This window comes from Myotis brandtii, unplaced genomic scaffold (assembly GCF_000412655.1).
Source record: "Myotis brandtii unplaced genomic scaffold, ASM41265v1 scaffold842, whole genome shotgun sequence".
In the NCBI taxonomy this organism is placed as follows: Eukaryota; Metazoa; Chordata; class Mammalia; order Chiroptera; family Vespertilionidae; genus Myotis; species Myotis brandtii.
Genome location: NW_005371421.1, coordinates 1,253,194 through 1,269,492, shown reverse-complemented (window position 1 = coordinate 1,269,492; position 16,299 = coordinate 1,253,194). Strand labels below are relative to the sequence as shown.

At 51.3% G+C, this 16,299-nt stretch overlaps 1 protein-coding gene across 2 annotated transcripts in view; it reads right to left on the bottom strand.

The window, feature by feature from the left end:
- Positions 1-1,395: 1,395 nt before the first annotated feature.
- The window catches only part of SH3RF3 (SH3 domain containing ring finger 3), a 265,016-nt gene continuing 250,112 nt past the window's right edge, over positions 1,396-16,299 (bottom strand). For both annotated transcript variants that reach the window (XM_005884662.2, XM_014532104.1), the window contains 2 exons: positions 10,770-11,104; positions 1,396-4,303 (listed from right to left, as the gene is read on the bottom strand). In XM_005884662.2, coding sequence (XP_005884724.1) covers positions 4,135-4,303; positions 10,770-11,104 — 504 coding nt within the window. In that variant the 3' untranslated portion in view covers positions 1,396-4,134. The remainder of the gene's footprint in view (positions 4,304-10,769; positions 11,105-16,299) is intronic.

Sequence of the window (16,299 nt, the reverse complement as noted above, 5' to 3'; positions counted from 1 at the left end):
CTCCCTCCCTCCCTCCCTCCACATCTCACACAGATGCCCTTTCGCCTTGGTCTCCACACTGGCTTATCCCGGAGGCCCTTCAGGTCTGCCCAGTCTCTCCAGGCCTTGGCACCGCCCTGGGCCCCTGCAGCAGCTACCTCACTGGCTCCTCACAGCCACTCCCCTCCACAAGGAGCTTTAAAATACAGACAGGGTTGCATCGGCCTCCATCTTAGAACTCTGTAAAGGTTTCCTTTTGCCTTTTGCCTAGAAGGATGCCCCTGCTTCCCTGCCCATTCTCCTTCCCCTCCCCTTCCCTTCCTGGTCCCCCAGTTATAACCAAGCTCTCTCTGGCCCCTCTGGGAATTTACATAGACTGTTCCCTCTCTAAAAGTGACCCATGCTAAAAACAAAATAAAATAAAAGTAGACTTGAACTTGAGTCCCATGAACTATGTGATCTGGAGCAATTAATTCAACCTCTTCTAACCTTGATCGCTCATGTAGCAAGTGAGGATAAGAGCATCTTTCAACCAGTCTTATTGGGAGAGGAGGTGAGCCTGAGATATGCTTCATTCCTCACCATTCTCCTCACCCATAACTCAAGATATGGTATCTGGTCTTATACACGTTCACTGAATGTTTACAGAAGAGTGAAATGGTTCTTTGCTAAGCTTCTTTCCAGCTCAAACATATATATGATAGTCAAAGAATGTAGGCACTCCTGTGCCTGAGCAGGCAAAGAAAGCTTATTTCAGAAAACACCTGACGTGTCAGCTCTCAGCCCAGCAATAGTCTGTCTGGGCGATTTGGGTCAGGCCCACCTTTCTGGAGGTTGACAGTCATTCAAGTCCCTCCTGTTGGTGACTTTGAGGCACCCTCTACCCTGTGATGCAGAAAGCCCGGGCACCCCAAGGGCCAGACAGACAAGAGCAGGGTGGTGAGAGTGTTGGTCTGGGAGGTCAGCACTAGCCACTCCTAGTCTGGGAGGTCAATATCAGCCACTCCTGGTTGCTAGAAACCTGAATAACTACTGACATGAAAAGCTTTCCCACAAGAAAGGAATGTGAGTCACCTGCAGGAAGTCACAGGAGCAGAGCTGTTGGGCACACGAGCTTTGGAGGAGCTGGGGTCTTTTATGCCCAGCCAGCCTGTGGCTCGGTTCTCGCCGCCCAGCCAGTGGTTCTCTGGCATGTATGCTAGGTCGGCTGTCTGATCTCCTCCTCTCCTCAGTGGCCCCTCACCCTGACACAGACCCCATGTATCCCACCAGGGAGCACTCTGAGGTGACAGGAGTGTGCACCAGTGGGGACACGGGTGGTGCCTGCTCAGTTCCCCTACCCAGCTGGTGTTTCTGCTCAGGCCCTCTCAGCCCCTGCCCCACCCTCACTGTTCCTACCACCAGACACAAGACCTCTCCATGTTCATTTTTTATTTAAAGACTCAGAAACACAGCATTATAGTTTGTCATCACTGTAAGTTCTTCCGAAGTCACACACTGACATTTGTGTTTAACAAAAACATTAGGGTGTGTGTGTGAGAATTGTGCAAAGTACAAATAATTCCCAGCTGGGCCACTGAGCTTATTTGGGGCACTAGAATCAGGGGGCTCTTGTCCAGCTCTGTCTCACCACATCCCTCCCACGGTCCTCTGGTGGCCCCATGTCCCCAACACCTCGGTGACCTCCCTCAGTGGTGGCCGTGGACTTCACTGTGCTCCTCAAAGCAAGTCACCTTGCCTGCCAAATGCCACTGTGCACCCAACTTGAGTAAGTCTCTGGGCCAGGAGGGAATGTGAGGGTTTCAGACAAGGTATTGTTTCACCTTAGAAAACAAAAGGAGCGTGTCCTTTGAGGCAAGATGGCCTGAAGGAAGCATCTAAGCCTGCTCCCGCTCTTGTCTGCGGATTAAATGGTCATGAAGGCTGATGGGTCTGACTGAACATGTTTGGAAACACTCAGCCTAAAGCATGGGGCCTGTTGTGCACCTGCCTGCCCTCTGAGTGCCCGGCATTTGCCCTGAGAGCCCCTCCTGAGAGGGTGCCTGGCTGGGGGGCATCACTTCTCAAGTCAGTCCCAATGGCCACCCCTGAGTCTGCCTTGAGCTGGGCCAGCTGATGCCTTGCAAACACACTGCTGTGAGGGGTGCTGGCCCCATGGCTGCTGCTTCCCCCACAGTCACTGAGCTGCTCAGCACTTCTGTCAACCAGAGCACCACGTGGGTGGTGGCAGGAAAGGAAAGAAGGTCCAAGTTAGTCTATTCTGTTGCATGATAACTGCTGTCGGTTTTTTTTGCTCTTCTTATTCTGTGGGAATTGGAGTTAGTTCTGGTCTCAGTGGAGAATACCTGCCTCAGCCAGCATGTTTTTGGCAATGACATGATTTGAAGCATGCACACGATTGATGTGCAAGGTAGGCAGCTAAGTTGGCAACTGATGGTCGCCATTAACTTGAGCCCAGGGCTCCCTGTATTTAAACTGCTTTTATTTTCTTGATTTAGAAGAACTTTCTCAAGCCTATTAAATATATTACCAGCAAGGAAATGAGCCTTGCTATAGGAACAATGCCACCAGCCTGGTAGCCACCTGGCAGTAACAAATATCCCAGTCACATCCCCAAATAGGAACTCTGAAAATAAGTGTTTGTATTTCAGAGGCATCACCCCAGGCGAGGGAATGGGTTTCTGGATTTCATTGCATCCCTAAAAATCAGGGCGAGTGTTACCAAAGGCTCATTATTCAGCCTAATTTAAACCTGAGTGATCTGTAAAAATGTATAGAGAGAGTTTACAAGTTGTGACTCTGGACAGATAAGAATATATTCCTAAGGTGTGAGTCTCTTGAAAACAAGATCGCCTTGTGACAGGGCTCCGGGAGGCAGCATCTGTGGAGATGAGCTGTGTCCTGGACCCCACCTGTGGGGGCCCAGGGTCGGAGCTGCCCTTCCACCTCTCCCCCCGCCACTCCCAGCTCCCAGCCCCCCATCTGCAGAGGACTCACTCCTGCTACCCCATGGACCTCCAGTCTCTACACCCAGGTTCACACTGCCCGACAAGGGAGCAATTATATACTGTAAAAAGGCAAGACCTTCACCAGGTCTTATAAATTGTGGAGGTTTACATCTGAACTGGGGTAAAAACTGCCCATTTCAATAGTGATAAATCATATTTTGATAAGCGAATTGTTGTCACTCTTGCTAAAGCAGTAAGAGGGAAATTCCGCTTTTTCAGGGTGGGTCCACCTTCATGCCCCTTTCACTGCCACACAAAAGGCGATTATAGCCACTTTCCCTGAAGTTGCATGTTCTTGAGTAACAATTATACTGTCTAGACAGAGCATGGGGCTTTGGTAAAGGTTGAAAGAAATTGGCTTTTTCCAAACTACCTTGAATCCCCTAAATGGATTCCCTCTTATCCCGTGGTGCAGGGCATTGTGGTGTTGAGACGTGGGATTTCTGGATTTCTCCAAAGTTCATATAGTAAATATAAAAATTCTGCCCATTTGATGTTTCCTCGGACATTTTTTCTTTCAAACTCAACCAAGTCATTACAAAAAGGCAGCACCAGATGTATGAAAAATAGGCAATGTATGACCGATTAGAAATATATAAAGTCTAATAGCTTTACATTAAAAAGATGTGAGAAAGAAGCAATGCAAAGGGACAGTGGCCAACAGAAGTGTTGTTCCTAATGCTGATGGGGACCAGCCATGGGAGCTGTGGGAGTCCCACAGGCTGCACAGCCAGGCTTTCCCAGGGGCTGGGCAGGTGGCAGGCGACTGAGGTATAAAGAGAGGCAATGAAGCAATTTGGACCCCACCTGCAGCCCAGACAGCCCATGAAGACATTCTGTGCTCCGCAGCCCTGCACAGTGAGCCACCTCGAGGAGCCACCTCGGGGAGCCACCTCGGGGAGCCACCCAGGCAGCATCTTCCTCCTCCTAACTCACTTCTCTACGGTTCACACGGGGTGGCAGGCATCTCATCCAAGAACAACCCCAAGATGTGCTCTCGGTTGGGGGTTGTGGGTGAAGGCACGGCCCCCACAACCTGCAGGGGCCTTGGAAGGGACCTGAGGCCTGGGGGAGTGGTGGCCCTCTTCTGGCGCCTTGGGCTTCCCAGAAGGCCTTCTCCCTGGTGAGTGGCGTGTGGAGAGTGTCCTCAGAAGCTCTCGACGAAGCTGCCCGGGAAGAGGCCCGTGCGGCCGTTCCTCTGCAGGGTCCCCTTGTACCAGCCGTCCTCACGCTTCTTGTGCACAAAGACAATGTCTCCCTCCTTCAGCTCTATCTCTGCCTCGCTCTGGGGCGGGTACGAGACCACGACACGGTACCTGAAGGGGGGACAGACACCACAGTGGGTGAGCCTGACCCAGAAGGCTGAGAATGACCCAGGGTGGCCCGCTGTCTGCTGGCAAGATTGCTCTTTTCTTTTCCTTTTCCCCTCTGGAACATTGTTGTAATTTGGGGCTACTTTTCCCACTTAAATTTTTTTTTCATTTTTATTAAAAATTTGATAGTAGCCTTTCCCTGTGATGCCTTTTAGCCCCTGATCCAGGCAGCTGGGATGTTTCCACCCACATGCGGCCTCTCCGAGCCATCCTCCCTCAGGCCACCTCAAACCTCGGCCTCCCGGTGGCAGGGGCAAGACTGGTGGCCGTGTCCCCATCATGGCACAGGACCCTGACCCTGTGCCCTCAGCGCCTCTGAGATCCCTTCATAAACAAGGCCCCGGGTTTCACACCTTATTCCTGCAAACCTGGCCCTCCCTGTGGCCTTTGAACTCTTCACCCTTCATTTTCAGACCAACATGACATATGATCCCAGTGGTGACACGACCTGCGGGCAGGGCACCTGGAGGGGTCCTGTGGCCTGAGCTCCAACCAGACCAAGCACAGACCTCTGAGGGCCTGAGAGGCTCAGCAGGTACCCGGTCGGGTGCACACCAGGTGCTAAACCTAAGAGCTGCCCTGACAGCTCCTGGATCTGAGACAGTGGTCTGCCCCTCCCGGCATCTTGCCAAGAGCCCTAGTGTCAGCACAGGGCAGGTCTGGCATACATCCCACACTCACACCTGTCCGCAAGGCCTCAGAGGAGGAGGAGGAAGGCTGAAAAGAAGCTGTGCTCGATCTGAGGACCAGCCTTCTTCTAAAACACCATCAAGGACAAGCTAGCAGGTGCCCTTGTGCCCGTACCCCTCACTGTCCCAGCCTGACAGGAATTGCCCTGCCCCCACCACTCCAGCCACCTATACCTTCCCCGCCCCTCAGGGAACTCACAGGGGCATGTGTGCTGACATCGGACTGGACCTTCACCCTCTGTCTGTCCAGCTGGACCCGGAGCAGGGCTCCAGGACAGAATCCAAGTACTAACTGTGCACAGGTTTGGTGCAGGCAGGGTGTAGCCACTCTCACTCCCTTAATGCCCCTAGCTGAAGGTTGCGACAGACTTGGGTTAGGCTGAGGCGCTGGGGAGTGCTCGGCCTGGCCAGGCCAAGATGCTCAGTAATCGTTCCTCCACTGACCAGGAGGGCTGAGCCTGGGCTACCTGGAAGGGCATGCATCCAGTCACCCTCGACCACATTCTCCCTGTGACCTCGCCATGGGTCCCTCTGCTAAGAGACTCAGAGAGAGTTGCAGGCCCACAATGGGACTGGCGGTTGAAGGGTGCGGCTGCTGGGGGAGTGGGAGGGCAGAAGTGGAGGAGGGCCAGCTGGGGGCCAGGAGTCCCCGCTGCTGGCGAGGGAGAGGCTGGGCAGTGGGCAGTGGGTCAGTGGGACCTGCAGCTCCATCCACATCAGCCTCCCAGCAAACAGCTGCTACCCCGTTCAGCTCATAGTCGCAGCTGACCAGGCCCCGATGATGCCTCTGCTGTGGGCATAAAAGATGACAGGAGTGGAAGTGTGTGCGGGGCTGGGTGGGGAGAGCAGGTCTGTGCTGTGGCTCCTGTGCAGGGGGCCCTGGGCCCTCTCCCTGCACCCTGCACTCCCTGAGTGACATGATGACATGCACCCCACTGCTATCCTCCCTCCCCCCTCCCCACCAAACTGTTTCTGGGCCTCCTGTCTTCCCTTCTCCAGCCGAAGGCTGCAGAGACCCCTCGATGCTGAGTAAGAAACTGCTTCCTGTATGGGGTGCACAGGCCTGTGGGGACTTAGCCCAGGATTGATGGACGCAGTGAAGAATCCTGGCGATCTGCATGGTGGTGGTGGCCTAGAGGCCCAGGGCCTGACCTGGAGAGAGGGGCCTCTGAGGAGACACTATCCTGTGTCCTCTTCTCCCTGCAGTGTCTGGGCCACAGTCTAGGCCAGGGGTGGGCAAACTTTTTGACTCGAGGGCCACAATGGGTTCTTAAACTGGACCGGAGGGCCGGAACAAAAGCATGGATGGAGTGTTTGTGTGAACTAATATAAATTCAAAGTAAACATCATTACATAAAAGGGTACGGTCTTTTTTTTTTTTTAGTTTTATTCATTTCAAACAGGCCGGATCCGGCCCGCGGGCCGTAGTTTGCCCATGGCTGGTCTAGGTCCACTGGCTGGGTGGGGGAAGGTGGGAGACTTTTTTTACCCTTGTCTTCCTTGGGCCATCAGCCAGCAGTAAAGGCCTGCCCTCCGCCCCCGACCCTGCCTTCTCCCTTCAGCCACAGCCACACAAATGGCAGCAGGCTGTCCTGAGGGCTCATAGTTCTATATGGAGCCTTTCCCTGGTATATTCTGGTCTTTATGAAACCAGGACATTCATTATAAAACAAAAGATCCCAAGTCTGCATTTCTCAGAGTGGCTCACAGACTTCAGGACCTGGGCCCAGATTTCTGCGTCCATCCTGTCCCTGCCTGCTGAGATGCCGGGGATGGGGCAAAGAATGTAGATTTTAAATAAATTTTACATACTGATGTCTGAGAATCAAGGTGCTGAGTAAGAAAACATTGAGGAGACTTCATCTTCACTCAGCCCCACTGGCTCACAGGCCTGGGTACTGGCCCATCTGGGCGGAGCAGACAAGCCTTGTCCAGGGCAGTGGCTGGGTTTGGGATGACGACCCAGGCTCAGCCTCGGTGCCCACAGCCCCTGGACACACAGACCGTCTGTTCCAGGCAGGCAAGCTGGGGCGGAGAGGAAGGAGGCTCCCGCGGTTTATGTGACAGGCATGCATGCTCCTGCGGCCCAGGGGCGGGCCAGCTAGGCTGAGTGCCTCAGAGTGGCTGCAGGTACAGGTGGCTGGGCGAGCTTCCACTGCCATCCCTGGGAGCCAAAAGCTGGCTTTGGGGATATGGAGGAGGAGAGAAAGGAGCATATAAGTTCCACCCTCCTCCCAGCCCAGTGATGCAAACAGCTGCCTGCAGGCCACGCCCTGAGGAGGACAGATGACCTGTGAGGTCAGGCAGTACTGCACACACCACACTGTCCCCAGGCCCCAGCACTCAGGCTGTGTGTGCGAACACCAAGACCAGCCTGGGTCCTCCCTGTGGCTTTCTGCCACGCGCACCTCCTTTCCAAACACCTGCCTCCTCTCAATTCCTCAAGGAAAAGAAAGGCAAGAGTGAGTTATTTCTCAAACTCTGAACAAAAGTTTTGTTTTTTTTGCCAGATGTGAAACAAACAAGCAAATTTTAAAATGTTCTTTGTTAGGGGAAAAAAGTACTTTTGTGCTTCTGAGCAATAAAATAGTTTAATGAGCCTAGATGGGTGATGTGGGAGGAATATATCCGAGACAGGCATTTAACATTTCTGTCCAGATCATTCCAAGACTCTGAGCTATTCTTCCTGCTGCACAGATGTAACTGGCACTTCCTGTTACAGGCACACTGGAGGACGGCAGCTCCTCCCGGTCACGCGTCTTACATCAGTGAGAACTCTGCTGAGATGAGGTTATGTCGCCCACAGTTAGTTTTCAGACATAAGACTCAGGGAATAAAAAAGCTCAAAATCAGAATGAATTCTTACCACTGCATGTTGCAGTTAACCTTGTGTGTGAGGTTTGGAGTGTCCTCTTCCTGTGTCATCTGCTCCCCCCCAACAGCAGGGGCCACAAGGGGCCTTGCCTGGCAGGCTTTCCGCAGCACTGGTTTCAGCACTGTGGGGGACACATGGTCCCCAAGTTACTGGAGAGTGGTCATCACAGAGCAGTGTCTTGCTAGGAACTTGGAAATGTTAAGGACACATCTATACCCTGGACACCACACTCTAATATCAACATGTGTTTCAGTTGCCGATTGCTGCTATATCACATTTCCTCAAACTTAGTGGCATAATAAAACACGAATTCCTTATCTCATGATTCATTAAGTCATCTCACAGTCTCACAGGGATAGAGTCAGGGTCTCAGCAGGGCCGGCTCCTCTGGAGGCTCCAGGAGAGACTGTGCCCCGGCCTGTTCCAGCTCCTCAGAGCTGCCCGCATTCCTGGGCCGGGAGCCCCTTCCTCCATCTTCAAGGACAGCAAGGGCGAGGGAGTCTTTCTCCCGTCAGATCCCTTTGACCTTGTCTTTTGCCTCCCTCTTCCACTAATAAGGACTCCGGTGGTCACACTAGGCTCACTCGGATAACACGGAATAATCTCCATAGTTAGCTATCTTTATTCCCTCTGCAACATTGAAGTCTTCTTTGCCATGTGGGGGTTATATAGTCACAACTTGGGTAATTAGGGCACAGACATCTTTGGGAGTCATTATCCTACCTACCATGCCACACAATACATCAAAGCCAAAAACTTTTACATCCTAACGAAGCCAAACAATGTACAGGCCAGCAAGAGTGAGGATGGACAAACTACGTGTGTGAACATATGGAAAAAGAGATGGTGGCAATAAAAAATGGATTAACATATATGTTATATGATATAATAGTATTATATATCATGTCATATATTATTATTGTTGCTATTGTTTATGCATTCGTAATTTTCCAGGTATTAATCTAGGCTTTCACAAATATTATAACTACCAGATAGGTATTATTATCCCCATTTTATATATGGGGGAACTGCAACTCAAAAAAACCCCAGAAACCCTTATTTGGAGTGAAATGGTGAGTGTGCCTATTGCTCAGAGCCACTCTGCAATATTGCCAAGGAGAGCCAGAGGCAAGCATGCGGAGGGGAAGGGTGCTGGGGTGGCTGCCCACAGGGAGATAGGGCATTAGTTATGGAACCATATGTGTGATCGTGAGCAAGTTACTCAGCCTTTTACTAAACCTCAGTTTTCTCATCTATAAAATGGGGTTACTGAGGGGATGAACTGAGGTGCTGGCAGATGTTAAGCTGCATGTACACATGGCTGCCCTGGATGTGTATGGCTGGGATCCATATCAATTGGTAAAGGTTCTGAATATCACCCCTGCACAGAGCATTCTGCAAATCCTAGTTATTCTAAAAGCAGGTGTAAAGACAGACTTACACTTTCACTGTTTAGCAGAAGTCAGCAGTTGCTGGCCCATGTTGTCCCTCCACCACCTTGGAGAGAGATTTGTTCTCAGTGGCTCAGGATCTCAATGCCACCCCAATGGCTTAGCTCTAAATCCTTTCATCAAGACCATGGGTTGACAAATTGTGGCCTGCACCTAACTTGTGTGGTCTGACAGCTAAGAATGTTACATTTTGAAATAGTTGAAAAAAAATCAAAAGAAGAATTATATTTCATGACACAAGAAAATCGCATGAACTTTAAATTTCAGTGTCCATAGTAGGGTCTACTGGAACACCCACCCCATTGTTTCCATATGTATATGGTGCCTTTTTGCCCTCGTGGCGAGGTGAGCATTGCAACAGAGACTGTGAGCTGCAACATCTGCAACACTTATTATCTGGACCTTGTTAGAAAAGGTGTGCTGAGCGGACCCATGTGAAACCTCTCTCCATGGCACCATTATCCTGAGCTGATGCCATCCCCTCTCTCCACAGCCCCATCGCCCTAAGCACATGCCATCCCCTTTCACAGCCCCATCACCCTGAGCACATGCCATCCCCTCTCTCCACAGCCCCATCACCCTGAGCACATGCCATCCCCTCTCTCCACAGCCCCATCACCCTGAGCACATGCCATCCCCTCTCTCCACAGCCCCATCACCCTGAGCTGATGCCATCCCTTCTCTCCGCACCACAGCCCAATCCTTATTTGAATCTGATCCTCTGACCTCTTGTAAAATTCAAGCACCGGCACCCTACAAACATGGCCTCGTGGACCACGTCACCTCAGTTAGACTCAGTTTCCTCAGACTCTAGGCTGAACCCTATGAAATTGCTGGTTTTGTAAAAAAAAAAAAAAAGAATGTTAGCAATTTCATGTGGCTCAACCCAACAGTGTGTGTGTGTGTGTGTGTGTGTGTGTGTGTCTGTGTGTGTCCTTGAAGCCAATTTGGGGTAATGTTTAATTCTAAGATGTCAGAGTAGGCTAAACTTCAAAAAACTGCTTCCTGTGTGGGGTACACAGGCCTGTGGGGACTTAGCCCAGCGGCCCACTCCAGGGGTTCCTCAGGATTGATGGACACAGTCTCCTCTCTACACCCTTTGGCTCAGTATCTCATCAGTTCTGAACAATTTCCTGATGAATCACTTGTAAATCCCAAACTCAGGACCCAGATGGATTCAGAACATGAAATATGCTCCCATTTATTCCCAAACTGGTTTTATCCGATGCTCACCTCCAAGGTCAGGACCCAAGTAGTCCTGGCTAGTGAGGGGTGTCTAGTCAATTTAATCCTCAGGAAATCCCCGCTGTCCCTGCTCCCCAAAAGTGGCTCCAGACTTCACAGATCAACCCACAGCAAGGTTTTAGAGAATGCAAGCTGACCCTCAGCCTTACCTCTCTCTGGGAAATGGCTTGGGCTCAGGGCGGGCGGCAGCCATGGAGAAAGGGGCTTTCCTGGAAGGGGATGAGGAGAAGTTCAGGTCCAAGGAGCCCGTCTTTCTGTGCAGTGGCTCCATTCCCATCGCCCCCTGAATCTTGCTCTCTATGGGGCAGGACCCTGCCCGGCCATGGAGGGACAATGAGGACACTTCGAGCCCCACTGCACCCTGGAGCGAGGCGTCCACTGCCACATGGGGGTCATGGGTGGGAGAGATGGACGGTGGGGAGCGATTCTTCTTCTTGGTGGATGCCCCGGCTAGAAGTTTCAGCAGCCCACTCTTCTTCTCTTTCTGGAAAGACACACAATATTGAAACCCATCGGGTGAATGCTTCTAAGTGCTGGGGGGGGGGGGGGGGGGAGAGGGGGAGGGAGTGTAATCCTTTTGGAAACTTTAAACAGAATCTGGGAAAGCTGGTTAGAAGAAAACAAAGCTAATATGGAAAGCTTTCCCAACTCTTGTTTCCCTTCCTTTCCCCAAACACGGCATAAGTGGCCCACACAGAACCAGCAGCCCCTGGGTAGGCCGGAAGGTGCCCTGCCCAGGAGAGGCTACGCAGGGGCTGTTCCTGACAGCACACCCACTGCCCACCCAGGACCTGTTCTAACCTGGCAACTTCGTCTGTGGTCAGGGTCACCAGCAGTCATCATAATGTGGCTTCTCACCTGGTTTTTCTAACCCTCACAGCTGGGGGTTAATCATTCTGCCTAGGGCTTCCTGAGATGAGCTATGGGGGCAGGGGCGGGGGTTGGGGGAGGTAGGGAGTTGTGAGGGGGTGGTGGTGAGTGGGGGAGACCCTGGACACAGTCTTCTCTGCAAACCTTCCTCTGCACACAATTTGGGCCACACGGGACACCTGCAGAACTTGTGCACATGTGTACCCATGTGCACCTCATACATCCCCAGACAGTCACTTGCTGTCCCAGAGCTAAGGATGGCAGCTGGTGAGGGCGAATCCCCCCATCCCCTGGATTCCCTCACTGGTGAATATACTGTGAAACCTTGTCACCTGGCTGGCGGCTCTCCTACCTTTAGGGATGTGACAATATTCAGGACATGGTTCTGCATGTACAAAACTAATGACATAATCACAAGGATCTGCCCTTACAAAAATGAAGCTTATCTCAGCATCATCTCATTAGGGACACACAGACCCCTCTCTGGGCCTAGAACCCAATCCAAGTTCCGATAGATGACCCCTGGCACCACCCTGAAGGCCACATGCCACGTGTCGGGACTCTTGGCTCTGCAGGAGCATCTGCCCTTCCTCTCGGGCTGTGTGGCTCCAAGACACTCTCCACAGAGTCCCGAGAGCCAGGCCGCTGTGGTGACAGCAGCCCAGACTACGACCCAGACGGTGTCCTTGGGTGGCCCAGCCCAGGTATCATGTCTGCATTTCTATTTCCTCGAACTCTGTGTAGCACTGGGCATGAGAGGCATCTCACCTTGGCCTCCCCAGCAGTGCAGGTGCAGAGTACATGGAGTGTGGAAAATGCTGCCATTGACACTGTGGGAGAGAAGAATCATGTTCACCTGAGGCTGTGCCACATGTGTGGGTGTGTGTGACTGTGTGCATGTGAGGGAAAGAAAGTGTGGACACACAGAGTGGTGCTTTTAGAACAATGTGCATGCCTTGGAATTTGGACATTGGCATGGCTTTATTGGAATTTAGTTTTCTAATGTCCAATGGAAGTTAGGTGGCAAGAAGATCTAGGAATATGGTGTAAAAGGGTGGCAGTGCACACGAGTCTAAACCTAGACCACTGGATTGGTGATGGCTACGGAAAGTCTGCTTTAGTCCCAGCTCACTGGACTCTGAGGTGGACAGATGCAAGATTTCCTATTTCTGCCTTCCTCGTCAGCATGGTTAGAAGCTACTGGGGGAGTCAGTGTGCTGAAACTTCCTTAAAACACACATATGTAGTAACATGCATATCCTTAAGCTAAGTCATTAACACTGTAGTATGAACAGTCACACGTTTTTCTCTACTCCTAGCACTAATATTGAAAGAAAGGATGGAAGCAGATGTCCTAAATACTGTCCACGATGATAAAAGGCTGGCATGGGCAAGCAGGTGGGTACAGGGTGACATGGCGCAAGGCAGCTGGTGAGGGCGACTTTGCCCAGTTCAGTCCTGTTTCAGCATCTTTGACAAAGACATGCTTGGGCATACTTAAGAGAATTTCAGTAATCCAGCCACTGGGGGGCATCATGCATCTGGCTCAGAGGTTGCCTTAAAGACATTCTGGTCCCCCACTTAGCTGGGGCTTCTGAGGCCAACACTACTGAAAGGTGCTGGCAGCTAGCAGTGAGTGTCTGGCTCTGCATGACCTGAGGCCACTTAGGGGAGGACATTGGAGCTGAGAGGACACAGCATGAACGTGAGGGGTAGTATCTGATGGTCCATGGCCCTCTGAGCTCAGCTGTCAGAGCCCCCAAACCTCAAGTCCCTGGCCTTGGTTTCCTGCTAGCATGCTTCCCCCACTTAGCCTTTTCCAGCTCCTCTTTTATTCTGCTTCATGAATAAAATGCTTGCTTGCAAGGCACTGTGGTGGGACAGAAGCCCTGGCAGCACAGCTACGCCTCAGTGGGATGTGTACGGAGCTGAGAGAAGACAGAGCCACTGGGACACTTAGCATGTCTGTAGTGAAGTCCAGCCTCAGCTGTGTGTTTGGAAAGGGCTGGGTAATTGCAATGGATCATTTTCCTGTCCTAGTTCTCCATGAATCAATAGGACTGATCATTTTCTTAATTTGATTATGGCAAACACTGATATCATGGCTGGAGAACTGTCCACACAGAACTCTGGTAATGCCTTCCTTAAGCATCTGGCCATTACAAACTGCTGTGGCATCGGTGTCCTGGCAGTCACCGAGCACCGAGTTTGCGGACTGCTCCAGGCCCTCCCTGGGGTCTCTGTTCTCTGTGATGCAGGTTAGGATCAGCTAACAAGCACTTCGAGGGCGCTGGGAAGAGACTCACTGGTCAACTTTACCGGCAACACCATGGGGAGAATGAGGCTTTAGTGGATGCAATTTAGGATCGCTCTGGGCTGAAAGTTATGTTAAAGAAAGATAGCTTTGCTGGGGTTTCTCCCAGGACCAGGACTAAATTAGGGATTTTTATGGGCCCAGTGAGTTGCAGAGAATGATGTTTCTGTTCGGTTTTGGGAGTCATTGCTTTCCTATGCAACCTTATTAGCACTCTGCTGTCCCCAGCTGTGGCTCTAGTTCCCCTCCAGGGTGAACCACTTTTCAGCCTTGGTGGGGACTCCAAGCAGTCTGCACGGTGGGAACAAAATGCCCCCCACAGTCCTGCCATGGGAGGCAGACACATCTGCAGAGTTTCAGTCTCTCTCTGCCCCCAAATGAGTGATGGAATGCTGCCACCCAGTGGGGACAAGCCCCCCTCTGGGAAGTCCTCCCCAGCTCCCCGTGCAGTTATGCACCCATGATCCCTGCCCTCCTTTCCTGTCGTAGTTCACACCAGAGGGGCCGAGGGGCCAGGAGTATGAGGCCCAGCTCCAAGTTCCAGCTCCATAGACACTGCCTCACAGAGTTGTTGAAATGAGAGATATGAGTACTTTTAAACCATTATGAATGCATCTCACAAATACTGATTATATTGCTGTTTTTATGATGTGTTTGGATATTTTTAAGTTTCTGCAAGATACCTAGGACCTAGTTAGCTCCCAATACATTTTTGTTAAATAAATAAAATGGATTTTATCTCCACCACTCGGTGTCTCTCCGTTAACCCTTATTTTGTCTTGGGAAAGCACATGGGGCAATGCAGGCTCTCCCACTTGGTGAACAAATAACTAACCAGGGAGTTAGATAAAATGTAACGCTGGGGCCCCACCGCCAAGATTCTGATTCAGCAGGTCTGAAACAGGAACAAAAAAAGTCACTCTGATTGCGAACCCAGCAGGTGATCAGGAGAAGCCAAAGGTTGTCTGTGCAGCCTGGTGCCTGATTGTAGAGGACTGCAGACAGTGATGTCAAAACACAGAGAATGGACCAGCTTCCAGGGACGGTGATAAACGCAGGAAACAAGGTTAGTGAGCACCTGCTTAGGAAAAGAGCTCTCCAAGTAAAAGATACTGTCATCCTGCGGACCTTTAGGATGTTCAGCCACATCATGGCTGCCTTGGAGACAGATGGCATATCTACGAGTGTCATTTATTAGTTGACTGAACTTGAACAAGTTATTTAACTGCTTTTAGAATCAGCTTCCTCGTGTATAAAATGGAATACACCCACACACTCACTCACACACTGACAAAGTACCCTGGAGACTGTTTCTTGAGAACAGAGCCAGGCACTCTTCTAAGTCTTGTACATACAGTAGCTCATTAGGTTCTTAAAGTAGAGATAGGGTGATTAGTTAGGAAGCTGCACAATCTGGATTTGAACCCAGAACTCAATTTCAAATTTTAACTGCAACTCTGCTGCTTTGTCCTGAGAACTGAGACAAGCCACACAATCCAGCATGGCATCCGGTAACTGTAGACGCCCCATACACACTGTTCAGACTTTCATTTGTTTAAGTCACTTCAGAGAAGGGCACGGGGATTTACACAGAGTGATGATGATAGGACTCTGGCAGGGGCTGCATGGTGACAAGATGGGCTGGCTGGTCCCATTCCTCCTGGGGACACAGGCAGCACTCTGCTCCTCTGGGCTGCTCTTCAAGATGAGACCTTAAGAGCAGTGCTCAGTGCTCGCGGGAAGACTGAGGATGACGACATGCAGAGCACCTAGTGAAGTGCCTGGCACACAGTTGGTTTTCAGCAAAGAGGGGCTGTGAGGATCCGGATCTCCAGTGGGATATGCTACAACTCTTCATTCATTCATCTGGCCCCAGCCAGCATTCACTTCCTGTCAGCACAGGCTGAGGGCAGAGGAAGTACACGTCTCATGGTTCACCCACAAAGGAAGATGCAAATAGGATTGTAGGGCCAGATACACATCTGGGAGCCTCTGGACGCCTCGTGTGCAACAATAGGCTGAGAATATTCCAAGTTCTTGAGACAGTCCGTCCTGACAGGTCACTGGGGACGTCTCAGAAGCTCCAAGATTGAAGAAGCACAGACTCTCTGGCCTCAGGGTGGGAATGTTGTAAGAAGAAAGGCACAATAAACATGTTTTCCACATTTCACTCAAACTCAGCCTGCCAAGTAGAAAGCATGGGGCGCCCTCTCCAGCTCCCAGCAGACTAAACCTGGTGACAACATGGTGATGACCAGAAATTGTGCTTAAAAGAGACACTGACCTCCTCTGGGCCCCTCTTCGCCCTGAACCAGACGTCTCCAGGGCACTGACATCTTTATCTCCTCCTCTTGAACTTCTTGACACTGTTGATGGCTTCTTCTGCTGCCTTTCTGAACAGCAGTTAGATTCTTCTTCCCAGAACTGCTCCCTTCTCCCCTGCTGCAAACGTGCCTGGGTTCCCCTTTCCCCAGTTATTCTCAGGCTCGGCTCTC